This window comes from Diabrotica virgifera, chromosome 9 (genome assembly GCF_917563875.1).
Source record: "Diabrotica virgifera virgifera chromosome 9, PGI_DIABVI_V3a".
NCBI lineage: Eukaryota > Metazoa > Arthropoda > Insecta > Coleoptera > Chrysomelidae > Diabrotica > Diabrotica virgifera.
The window spans coordinates 158,985,890-159,000,035 of record NC_065451.1 but is presented as its reverse complement, the minus strand read 5'-3'; the positions used below and the strand labels follow the sequence as shown (position 1 = coordinate 159,000,035).

Below are 14,146 nucleotides of genomic sequence, written 5' to 3'. Positions count from 1 at the left end.
GATGCACATGGCTCAGGATAGAGAAAGATGGAGGAGCGAAGGGGAGGCATATGTCCAATATTGGATGTCGCAAGGCTAATAGATAGATAGATAGACGTTACCAATCAGGGTGTTTTGTTGAGAATTCAAAAGAAAAAGAGCTGTTAACCACAATAGAAACAGCCAAAATCGAATACCTTGGTAACATCATAAGGAATAGCGAAATATATAGACTGCTTCAACTAATCTTGCAGGGAAAATTAGTAGAAAAATAAAGACCAGGAAGGCGAAGGATTTCCTGGCTGAAAAATCTACGTCCGTGGTTCAACACAACCACCACAAATCCTTGAGCAGCAGTGCTAAGTACAGATTGCCAGTGGCGGCCCGTGAGATAGTGCCATAGAGCCATGGCACTACCTTGCTAACTATGCAGAAACATATTTTTTATCTTCAAAACTTTTTAATTCCTGTTAATTTTTTTGTGTGTATTTCTTTTGATCTTCATAAATTATATAAAATATGGCAACTATGGGCGTAATACAATCCCTGCCGACAGCGGAGAGTATTCGACAGGAGAATCTCCTTCGTGCCGAAGTCAGTACTGACACGACTAGAGAGAGAAAGATTTTACGAGCATTCTATGTAAGTGACAGAGAAAGAGCTATATTGGACTATTAGTATACCTTAAAATTAGAATCTCTGTGCCAGGCACGAGGGTATAATGCCAGGTCTATTTATTTTGAATTCCTTTACGTGCTGGTTTGTCGCTTTTATTATGTATATTTTCTGTTAAAATTTTTTGTATTTATAATTATACTTTTAGTTCATCATGATCGTGGGTATTTTGATAATATTTTGATTATTTCTTAAGTTTACTTGATTAATTGACAATGAAGATTAGTATCTTAAAAAAACTTTTTGGTGTTTTTTCGCTAGAAAAAAAAACTACAAATGTTATAAGGTGTTGTGGAGCTTTCGAGTTAGCTTTAAGAGGTCACGACGAAAAAGAAATTCAGAAAATAGAGGCATATTTAAGGAGCTGGTCAATTTTAGCGCCGAATTAGACAACGACTTAAAGGTTCATATTATTTAAAGTACCAGATCTTTCAAAGGTCTACCTTCTCCGGACATTTAGTTGCTTCTAATTTATTTATGTCGGAGAAGTTTTCTGCTTATAAGCATCAGTTCTCCGAATCATTTCTTAATGAAACATGGAGACAATTTTAATTTTTAAACAAAACTCGGTTTAAAACTGAATTAGAAGTAGGTACTGTATTAGCGAGACGAATTAAGTACTACCTCTGGGGCTGTTTCGCTATCGGTTTTATTGTAGAGGGAAGGTTTAAAAAGCACATTTGAAGAAACTATTAAACTTTTAAATATGTTATAGGTCTGGATCCCGCGTATGAAAAAAAGTTGAAAATTTGTTAATAGCTTAAGGGTGTCTAGTCGGATAAACTTTGATATATGGGAACACTGTAACAGGGGCAGTTTTAATTGTGGAACAGGTTAAAAAATTTTAACGGTCAGACCACGAAAACGGCACATGTATTTTGTCCGACAGAACAGACTTAAACTCTTCGAACAGAGATTAAACTCTCATGCAAAAAGCAGACTGCTATTTATCACCAAATGGGTGTTTTAATGAGTGGAACATGTAGAATATGTCAAATGACAGGAATTATGACAGGTGATAAATAGCAGTCTGATTTTTGCATGAGAGTTTAATCTCTATTCGGAGAGTTTAAGTCTGTTCTGTCGGGCAAAATAAATGTGCCGTTTTCGTGGTGTGACCGTTCCAGTTTTTTAACCTGTTCCACAATTAAAACTGCCCCTGTTCCAGTGTTCCCATATATCAAAGTTTATCCGACTAGACACGCTTAATTTATTAACAAATTTTCAGCTTGCTATTAATCAACTTTTTTCTCATACGCGGGATCCAGACCTATTAGTTACCATTCCTATATCAACATCTGAAGCAGAACGCTGCGCTGTTTTTCGATGTTAAAACATAGTGCTTTAGGTATGCTATCTGCAGAAAAGCATTTTGTAAATTGTATTGATAATTTTAATTATAAAGTCATTGAAAACTTTGCAACCAAAAAATAGAAGAATGAACTTTATATATCGTAAACTTTAAAAGTGACATTACAAAAATTTGTGCAGGTGTGTGAATAATGAAATCTTATTATTTTTATAAATTGGTAAATAGAGACTAAATCGTAATAACAATTTTAAAGCACTATCAGCAGTAAATGCTGGTGGTATGTTAAGAGGTTTTTATTATTAATTAATTTACGGAACTGTTTTGATCGATGTTGGATAATTGCTTGGCACCTCAGATCAATAAACTTAAGATACATAAGATAAAAGTATCCGCGCATATTTCTTTTTAGTTTTTGTTGTCAGTATACCTTTTTTTGACAATATAGTGAATCCGTCACTAAAAATTTTGGCGGCTACCCGAGTTCTGGCACTACCTTCTTAAAGTGGTACGAGCCGCCACTGCAGATTGCCACGATATTCGCCAACATCCGAAACGGAAAGCCACTACAAGAAGAAGAAGAAGAAACTTTTATATAAAATTTGTTCCAACCTGTACGGAATTAAATTTTGATTTACATACATTGTATGTATACATACATGTATTGTATTGTTATTTAACCAAACTATTAATTTTGTGTGTACCGTTATTACTTGATGTGTTTTTGACGTTAATTATTATAATTGATATTATTTATTTAAGCGATGTGTGTATTTTGATATAACATGAAAATTCCATTAATTAAGTATAGGTTCACTACTGACAAATAAAATTAATGTGGGTAGAAAAACGTGATTAGATTTACTTCGAGTAGATAGAGTATATACACTCTTTAGCACAACATGAATGTGCTCAACATAGTATTCTTATTTCTTGTAACAGTTTTTTCTACTACTGAAGGGTTAGTAACAGGTAAGTTATTGACTAGCTAATCTATACATCATCATCATCATTCAACCCGGATCTATTCACTGCAGGATATACTTAGATCTCCTTCAGTCTTTTCCATGTACTCCTTAGAGATTTAAAATTTCCGGAAAAATTCTGTGCAGGAAAAAAACCTGTTTTTTTCCGGAAAAAAACAGGAAAAAATGGAAAAATACGGAAAAATTGACATTTGTTACAATATACTAAGCAAATGCATCCCGTATAAAAATCGATAAGTTTAGTAGAATTCGATAGATCTATATTATCAGAAGTGCCTTTTTGTCTTTAAGTAGGTATATAAAAGACACAATATTAAAAAATTTTCCCCAACAAGTTAACAACCAGACTAGTTCTCTTATCGAAAGCTTGCTAAAATATGTAGGTATGTTGAAAAAATCTACGAATTTTGTTCTAAGCTGATTACCTTTGCAGCCTCTTGATGCTCGCTTTAAAGAAGAATAATTGAATGAACACCAACTAATGGAAGCCATACACTTCATTTCTAAAATGGCTTATTCACTAAGGCCCGGTCTTTTCACCTCCGAATAACTAGTTATCAGGAAGTTTATTTGACAGATTTACATGTAATCTGCCGGATAAACTTCCCGATAACTATTTATTCGGAGGTGAAAAGACTGGGCCTAAACCTAGATGTAGGGAAGGTGGTGGCAAATCTAGCCCAATTTAGAACAAAACCTGGATTTTTTAGTCGAAATTCTTTATGGGATAGTGCAAATATGTAGTACTAATCCCGTTATATGGTACCAAGGTTTATGTACGTCGCAGCCACTTATGCCAATTGCCCCCCGAATTTTAAATGGACCTCCATCTTCCGCCTCTTCAGAAAGAAACTAGTCTTTACACGCCCTCATATATACAAGCAAAAAAAAATATGTTATCACAGGATAAAATTTATAAGTTGTTGCTATTCATTTAAATTTGTTTATAAACGAAAAACAGATATTTATTTACGATACTAGACCAGATCCACTTTTAAAAGAGACTGACAAAAATCATGTTGTGTTATCCGTTCCGGATGGTGAAGCGGAGATCGAGTCTGAATCAGATGTTTGGTCTGAAGATTCAGATTCAGACTCAGATAAAAATATACCACTGAGCAATTTGGTTAAATAATGTGCTTTCTACCTTTGAAGTTTCGGTTTCGACACTTACAATTAAAGTCTCTTAGTTTAAGTACACTTAAGTCTCAATTAAAAAATATTTTCAAATTTTCCCATTTTTTCCAATTTTTCCAATGGTTTGGAAAAAACGGAAAAAAACCTGTTTTTCCCAATTTTTCCCGTTTTTTCCCATATGTTAATTCTCTAGTATTCCTATATGGAATATATGTCTTAATTTCCGATATAAATGAGTCAGATTAAACTAAATTAGAAGAAAAAAAAATGTATAAACATTTTCAATTTTTTTGCAATACGAAAATGCAGCAGCTGCATAATACTCTGGTTAAATCGGAGAGTGCAGGAAGAGTCTATACCGGTTTCGGAGGTTTTTTCCTCCTCATCAGTAGTCCCATATCCTCTTCTCTCCGATTTCCCCAGGCATCACACTTTGGGCCTTTCCGAATTGCAAAGAAGGAAATGTCACGGATGTACTAGAGCCATTTACCGAAAAACAAAGTAAGTTATCAATCGAAGTAGCACAGAAAACGACAATAAATATCGTTCCCATACCACCAGATTGACAACAGGTGGAATACTTTCTATGGTTACAACCAGGGTAGCGCCAAGGCTTTCAAGCGCCCTGGGGCAAGTAATTTTAGGCGCCCCTTTCCTCCTTCCTTTGTAAGTAGTTTATTTATAGCTTAATGAATCGTTATACGGTATACCTACAAACTATTTTTTATGTGTTAGGAAAGCAACATCATCATCATAATCTAACCCTTATTAATAAATAACAATAATCTAACCATAAATATATAATTATTTTTACTATAGTTCATTTGCTCATGGTTTTTGCTCTGTATATTAAAGAACCGCTTGGAATGACATGAAATTTGGCTTACGCATAGCTAATTTATAACAAAGAAAACAATTAATATTGCGTCGTCGGGGATGAAAAAATATACGTTAAAATTGACCAATTCTAAGCAACTTTTGTTCCATATACAGCTTTTTCACTAAGTCAATATTTTTCCAGTTTTTTGCGAGTGAATATGTTTATTTTTCAAGATAAAAAACCACGGTTTTAGACGGTTTTTCGCAAATAAACAAAAAGTGTATATTTTATTTAAAAAAAATTCTACGAGCGTGCAAAAATGTCTACTTTCACGCACGCGTTTTAGTTTAGAAAGTTTTACTTTTCCGCATTACTTTTCCGCACTACTTTTCCGCATTACTTTTCCGCACTGAATTTAGATATTTTAATATGGCCTTAAAATAATTATAATACATGCAATAAACTAATATTTAGATATTATTTACTAATTTATTTCAAATTTATCTTATTGTGTTCATGTTTTAATGAAATTAACGCGATTATTTCATTCATAGGAGATTCTGACCAATAGAAAGCTACAGAAATCTGAATTAAATCGATAATTTTTGATAATCTCCCGTCGTTAAGTATATTACGTCAGATACCCTTCGTTGCTACGAAAAAATACATTCAGTGACATTAATGACAATTATGTTTTAAAAATTATAAAAGTGATGACTTTCAATTGTCAAATATTTATAAAAACTGTGTGTTTAATGGTACTTACATAAATAAATTACAATAAAATTTTGGTTTTGAACAGTTTTATTCATGAAATAATCGCAACAAATTGCACTCGACCTCTGAAATTAATATAGAATTTTTGCTCTCGTGGCACTTTGACATAATTTCACTCGCCTTCAGCTCGTGAAATTAAAACTGTCAAAGTGTCACTCGGGAAAAATTCAATAATTTCAGAGCTCTTGTGCAATTACTACTGACAATTCGATGAAATAAAATTATTTTGACATAACAGTGGTTTTGAAACGTCGTCATGGAAACCAAGCTCGTCGTCATGCTAACCAATTGTGCTGAAAGTTTGGTTTTGACAACCTTGTCAAAGAATTAATTTGTGTATGTATTTTCATATTACTTAAATTAATTGATTAAGATTTGGTTATTTTTTAAAGACTCGTAGAAAAAATATTGTTCCTAAATCTTGCAGAAAGTCTCTTTTCCGCACTCGACTGCTTGCCGAACTCCCGCTTCTCGTCGTTCGGCAAACTGCAGTAGCGTGCGGAAAAGTATGTTTTTCTGCACTTGTTAGGAAAATAACTATTTTAGCAAAATATAGGTTTTAAAAAAATTAAAGAACTTATGCACGCATGACCTCGGTAGATCTAGTAAAGGAAGAGTTGTAGCTCGAGAAAAGTGGGTTCTTGGAAAAGTTTCACCATTTCAGAGTGCTTATTTTTGAAAAAAATTGGTTTTAAATTAAAAAAAAATAACTTGAAATTTTGAAGGAATTGCCTTTTTTTCAAAATTTTTCCCAAGAATGTATTTTCGATAAAATACTTACTTTTTGAGTTATTTGCGAAAAACCGTCTAAAAACGTGTTTTTTTGTTGAAAAATAAGCCACGTATTCACTTGTAAATAACTAGAAAAGTAGATATTAATATTGGGCACGTGGTAATCCCTAGGGCAAAAGCACACGTCGACACAATAATCATTTTCTTCTTTGACATGTTGGCTATGTGTATGCCAAATTTCATGTTAATCCAAGCTGTTCTTTAAAATTCAGAGGTTTTGCAATATTTTACCGTGAGTGAATGGAGTAATAAATAGTTCAGTTAATGAGAGAAATATCGGTTCGTACACTTAGGGCTTATAGGGGATAAAAGTAATAATAACTGCTATTTTTATATCTATCTAGGATTGGTAAATTTTCAATTTTACAAGATAATAAAATATTATTAATATTTCTGGTAATTTCGGTATTGTCAAATTTTTTTTTCGGCACCTACTGGCGAACTTTTTGTCCGGCGTCGGGGGACACCGCCCTTCTCCGCCCTTATGGAGGCGCGGCCCTGGTTACAACCCACTGAGCTTTTCAAAAATTATAAGTCATACAGGATGCCGAGAAAATTAAGATGAGAGAATTTTAAATAATTCACAACCCATCTGCTCAGCGTGGTAAAAGTTCCAACAAGAAAGATTCCTTAGTACTCAACAAAAGAGTAAATGAATTAAAATGTATAAACATTTTCAATTTCTTTGCAACACAAAAATGTAGCAGCTGCATAATACTCTGGTTAAATCGGAGAGTGCAGGAAGAGTCTATATCGGTTTCGGAGGTTTTTTCTTCCTCATAAATAGTCCCATATCCTCTTCTCTCCGATATGGGACTACTGATGAGGAGGAAAAAACCTACGAAACCGGTATAGACTCTTTCTGCACTCTCCGATTTAACCAGAGTATTATGCAGCTGCTGAATTTTCGTGTTGCAAAGAAATTGAAAATGTTTATACATTTTAATTCATTTACTCTTTTGTTGAGTACTAAGGAATCTTTCTTGTTGGAACTTTTACCACGCTGAGCAGATGGGTTGTGAATTATTTAAAATTCTCTCATCTTAATTTCCTCGGCATCCTGTATGATTTATAATTTTTAAAAGTCTCGGGAGGTTGTAACCAAAGAAAGTATTCCACTTGTTATCAATCTGGTGGTATGGAAACGAAATTTATTGTCGTTTTTTGTGCTACTTCGATTGATAACTTACTTTGTTTAAATTAGAAGAATTTATTACTAAGCAACAACATTTTTGTTTAATTTATTAATATTTTGAATTTTGACAACTATTTTGTATTTTGAATAATCAAAATGCTCTATCAGCTACCAACATGTCAGGTATTGCATAAAGGGCAAATGACATAAAATAGCAATTGAAGTAGATTTAAAACAAGGTTGCATACTGTCACCTTTGCTCTTCAATATATGTCTTAATTATATACTAGAAAAAACAATTGAAAGAAAAAATGGGATCCCTTGGAACTACCTTCAGAATAAGAAACCAGCAGATATGGAATACGCAGATGATATCTGTTTCGTAGCGAACACAATAGATGATATGAAGAGCATGTTGAGGAAGCTAGAGGTAAAATCGGCAGAAGTGGGTCTTAAAATCAACACGAACAAGACAGTAGAGATTAGAATAGGAGTAACTAACGGTGACAAACTATACATCAACCAACAAGAAATAAAACAGGTTCAAGAATTTTGAGGAACCCTGAGGAATATATGGAGATCAACACAGATTAGCCAAAATACTAAAATAAGGCTATTTAATAGTAACATAAACACTGTGCTACTTTATGGGAGTGAAACATGGGCAATAACTGAGGGAAGTGTAAATAAATTCCAAGTTTTTGTAAATAGATGTCTACGTAAAATTCTAAAGGTATTGTTACAAAACTGACTTTACGGGGTTGACTTTACTATTTTATTATTTATGTTTTATATGCACTAATGTTTAATCTTAAATGACTATTTGTTTTTAATAACTTACATCTAAACAAGTAGGGGAGTGCAATTAGAACGAAAATATTCATTGTTTCGGAAAAATTCAAACAAGCTTATATTTTTCTAAAACTTTTTTTTAGTTTATATACATGTTAAAGTAAAAAGTTCTACTCGCAGATTTGGCCGCTAATATTTATTAATCGTTTAAACAATAACAATTGTTTTGTATAAATAATTTTAAAAATATCATTAAATTCATTATTTTACTTTGATCAAATATATTTCTATTTTGTTTTTGATTATGCTGAATTCGAATATGGCATTGCAATTTGAAAATTCTTATACCTACAGAAGCTCTTATAGAGTATGTCTGCGTAGCTAGGAACCACATGGAAAACTTTTTTATTATCAATTTTACGAAAAAAAGTTATTCTTCATAGAATGCTCTGGATAGTCAAAAATCTAAAACTCAACCATCAGATATCAAATTTTATCAATTTTATACGAGTTATGTCAAAAATATGAATTTCGTTAAAGAGTAAAGTACCTTTGTATTCCAGAATATTAAAAAATGCTATTATGAAAAGTTGTTTAAAATTAAAAACTATGTTTAAATATACAATTACATCATTCTAATCGAAAAATTTTTTTTATTTTTTCTCAAATTACGGATGCTTATCATCATTTTATTACAATTATGATAACTATTTTATTATCACTTTTACGAAAAAAACGTTATTCTTCATAAAATGCTATTCCTGGTCTAAAATCTAGGATACAACCATCAGATATCAAACTTTTTTAATTATATACGAGGTATGTAAAAAAAATGAATTTTTCTTAAGAGTTAAGTGCCTTTATTATTCACAATATTTTAATTAGAAGGATGTAATTGAACACTAAAACAATTTTTTAAATTCCAAACAACTTTTCCTTATAACAATTTTCGATATTGTAAAATGTAAAGGTACTTTACTCTTGAGTGAAATTCATATTTTTTGACATACCTTGCATAAAATTAATTAAATTTGATACTTGATGGTTTCATCTTAGAGTATATACGATGCAGAATATTTTATAAAGAATAACTTTTTTTCGTAAAACTGATAATAAAAAAGTTATCAATAGGTTCCAAGTTACGCAGACATACTGTATAGGAGCTACAAAAAAAAATTTTTGCTGAACATTTATTATTGTTGAAGCTTATTATTAAATTAGACCAATAAAATAAAATGAAATCAAAATGTAATTCCGTACAGGTTGAAATAAATTTTTTATCAAACTTTAGGTCAAGACAAAAGATATTTTCAAGAAAGTATATGATTTATATGAGGGGATCATTGTTTAAATAATTAAAAATGGGTAATTTTTGCACAAAATTTAGTTTTTTAATTGCTGCGATAATTTATGTTTTAATTAGGATTTTCACAATTTTTTTCTGCGAAGCTGAAGAAACAGTCTTTTATATAAGGCTTACTAAATTAAATTTGACCCTCAATTTATTTAAATACTTTTAAATCCAGATTGAAAGACAAATTTCACAAAAAATAAAAAAAAATATTTGCATTATAAATAAGCACTATAAAATATTTTGATTTACAGAAAAAAGTATAAAAAAATTGGTTGATAAATAATGAGTAGTTTATAAGATATTTAATTTGATTATTAAAAAATACCATTTTTTCAATTGCAAAAACGCGGTTGTTGCCGATAGAGTATACAGCGTGTCTACTTTTTTTTAAAGATTTTTTGTGTTTTTAATTCCAAACAACTTTTCATAATAAGAATTTTCGATATTGAGAGAAATAAAGGTACTTTACCCTTAGCCGAAATTCATATTTTTTGACATACCTCGTATAATATTGAGAAAATTTGATATCTGATAATTGAATCTTAGGTTTTGGGGCATGCAGAACTTTTTATAAAGAATAACTTTTTTTCGTAAAATTAATAATAAAAAAGTTTCCCATATGTTTCCAACTCAAGTAGACACGCTGTATAAGTTTTGAAGGTCTCATTGTTTTTTCTTTTATATATATTTTCGATAAATGCATTGATAAATCAAAATTTCAAATAAATTGCCCTCTAAAATGGCGTTTGGAAATTGTTTTAATTTGTTTAAAACTTGTTTTTTAATAACATCGCCGGGATTGAACATTTTGAAATGATTTTTAGATATTCGTGTTCCTGGTAATGTTTGATATATTTACAAATGAAAAATATTTTTCTAGAACCATTTTTTACCCAGATAGCTTTTCCAAGTTTAAAAATTCATAATTTGTTTATTTGTCAATATTAACATGTAAAAGTGCGTAAGTACATCTATCAACCGCACTACTAGGCTATTGATTATGTTCAAAATAACAGAGCTAAAAGGAACTACAACGTTAACGGGATTTTATTGTCTCATATAGCCAATGGACATCTAAATTTGAAAAACCGCGGAGTGCTACCATTTAAATGGGTGCGTTTTTGAGAAAGGGGTGAATTAGTCCCTAGGCACAGGGCGAATTAGAGTGAGTTCTATGCACATTTAGTGCAAACACGTCTATAGCAAAATTGTTCCAGGTTAAATTTACTATCGAAATATTACATTTTTGAAGTCAAAAATATTTTTATTTACAAAATATATTCAAAAGAAAAGCAAAAAAAAACACGAAAGAAAGCAATTTTGTTTTTTGCCCCATAACTTTTTTCCACGGCGATATAGGTATAGACATTGCGTCATCAAAAAATAACTTACATCCTTTCTCTTTAAAATAACGTTTAGTAGAAGTCTCTAGGATTTATATTTTCCGAAATGGAATTTTTCAAAATTCGCCTCTAACAGCATTTTTGTCCCATTTTCCCCATTATTTCGCAAACATTGTTCTGTAACTTTTTTTTACGCATTTCTAGGTATACTCGTATGCAATGGTACATTTATTAGAAAGACGAGTCAATTATCTTTAAAATTGTCTATTCTATAAGGTTGCTTGACTATTTTGAAGCAAGTTATGCTTTTTCAATATTCTATATAGTGTAGGAAACAAAGGTTGAATCTTGCAAAATGGACACAAGTCCGGTTTTATTTTGTTTCTGGTATATCAAGGGGTGCTTATTATAAGACTAACTTTTTCTGAAAAAATTTCGCCCCGGAACCTCCCTTTTCACCCATTTCAAGGGGGTAATTTGTGGTTTTTGCGGAACGTAGCCCTTCCTGTAACTTTTACAAAAAATTTCTTTTATAGAAATATGAAGAGAACTATATTTTCTACGATTTATTTCCGACACCATCTCTCTATCATCCACCGTTTAGCGGGGGTGGCGACCTAAAGTTGACAAGTTTTTAAAAAAGATGTTTTTAAAAAAATATATTTTCCCTAACTGTAACGGAAATTAAGAAGAAATCCTGCGGAGATTATTCACAAATAATTGACTGATTTTTTGGTATAGGTTTCACTTAAGGGTAATTACCCTTTTTTTAATTACAGGGTGTTACATTTTAAAAAACCTCTTTTTATACCATCTGAACCGTTTATGCTAGAGTAAAAAGACTTTTAGCGATTACCCATGTACTGGTGCTATTTACAAATTTGTATAATGCACCCCCCATTTTTTTCCCGGAACCACCCAAAAAAAAGAAGAATTAATAAATAAATTGATTTTCTTGGAATCCTTCACACACAATGCCCTTTATTAATATGTTTCATATATCATTTTGTGCACGTTATTATTACGCATATATGGACACCAAAAGCAATTTCCTAGTGCAACCCCTGTAGCAAAAAAAAATAAATAAAATGGGGGGTTGAAATTCTTTTTTTGTTTTTTGCTTTTTGATACATATGGGCATATGCTTCATCAATAGTGCTTTTCAAAAATATATATGGTTATTGCAACATCTCTGCGAAAACCACCCTTATCCTTGAAAATATAGAAAATATACTGTAGAAACTACCCCTATCCCTTGGCGAGCATGTTTTTACGATTTTCTCATTACCTATGTATTCTTTTTAAACAAAACTTATACAAGGTTAAAGACCACTATTTACTCTAAAAATTATGTCCTATTCATTTTTTCGTATAAGCAACAGTTACGGCACAGTGGCGCCGTAAACCTCATATATGCTTTGGCGGGCTCCAGTTTTTGTTTTTTTTTTCGTCATCTGTTCGTTTTATTGATAAAGTATTTATGCAAAATAAAACAACACAGTGTAACCTACAAATTATGACTTATGCACATTTTACATTCTTTGCTCCCCAAAGCCAAAGTGGTGGCCCAAAATAAATTTTTGCATATTTTCGCCACCTACACGCATTTTATTGCGTTAATGCTACCTTAATAGCACAATATTCACCCCTAAGTGGTCGCTAAGCAGTGGCGGATCCAGGGAGGGGTGATTGGGGTGATCACCTCCCCCCCCTCTCAAACCAAGTGATATTATATTCAAAGATTATAAAAATATTCATTTATTTTTATAGAAATTTAACCAACTGGCACCCCCCTCTTAACGATGCTGGATCCGCCATTGTCGCTAAAGCATAAAAAGTCATTCTTATAAAAATAATATTAATATAATATAAGTATTTCTATAAAAATAAATGAATATTTTTATAATCTTCAAATATAATATCACTTGGTTTGAGAGGGGTGGGGGTGATCGCCCTAATTACCCCTCACTGGATCCGCCACTGCTTAGCGACCACTTAGGGGTGAATATTGTGCTATTAAGGTAGCATTAACGCAATAAAATGCGTGTAGGTGGCGAAAATATGAAAAAAATTATTTTGGGCCACCACTGTAGCTTTGGGGAGCAAAGAATGTAAAATGTGCATAAGTCATAATTTGTAGGTTACACTGTGTTGTTTTATTTTGCATAAATACTTTATCAATAAAACGAACAGATGACGAAAAAAAAAACAAAAACTGGAGCCCGCCAAAGCATATATGAGGTTTACGGCGCCACTGTGCCGTAACGGTTGCTTAAACGAAAAAAATGAATACGACCTAATTTTTAGAGTAAATAGTGGTCTTTAACCTTGTATAAATTTTGTTTAAAAAAAATGAATAGGTAATGAGAAAATCGTAAAAACATGCTGGATAAGGTATAGGGGTAGTTTCTGCAGTATATTTTCAAGGATAGGGGTGGTTTGCGCAGGGATGTTGCAATAACCATATATATTTTTGAAAAGCACTATTGATGAAGCATATGCCCATATGGATCAAAAAGCAAAAAACAAAAAAAAATTTCAACCCCCCATTTTATTTATTGTTTTTGGCTACAGGGGTTGCACTAGGAAATTGCTTTTAGTGTCCATGCATGGGTAATAATAACTTGCACAAAATGATATATGAAGCATATTAATAAAGGGCATTGTGTGTGAAGGATTCCAAGAAAATCACTTTATTTATTAATTCTTCTTTTTTTGGGTGGTTCCGGGGGAAAAATGGGGGTTAATTATACAAACTTGTAAATAGCACCAGTACATGTGGGTAATCGCTGAAAGTCTTTTTACTCTAGCATAAACGGTTCAGATGGTATAAAAAGGGGTTTTTTAAAATGTAACACCCTGTAATTAAAAAAAAGGGCAATTACCCTTAAGTGAAACCTATACCAAAAAATCAATCATCTATTTGTGAATAATTTCCGCAGCATTTCTTTTTAATTTCCGTTACAGTTAGGGAAAAATATATATTTTTTTAAAACATCTTTTTTAAAAACTTGTCAACTTTGGGGCGCTACCCTTGCTAAACGGTG

The 14,146-nt window shown here is 31.8% G+C and overlaps 1 protein-coding gene across 1 annotated transcript in view; it reads left to right on the top strand.

The window, feature by feature from the left end:
• Positions 1-2,776: 2,776 nt before the first annotated feature.
• LOC126892660 (nose resistant to fluoxetine protein 6-like) overlaps positions 2,777-14,146 on the top strand; it is a 153,081-nt gene continuing 141,711 nt past the window's right edge. The window contains exon 1 of the mRNA XM_050662302.1: positions 2,777-2,935. Coding sequence (XP_050518259.1) covers positions 2,866-2,935 — 70 coding nt within the window. The 5' untranslated portion in view covers positions 2,777-2,865. The remainder of the gene's footprint in view (positions 2,936-14,146) is intronic.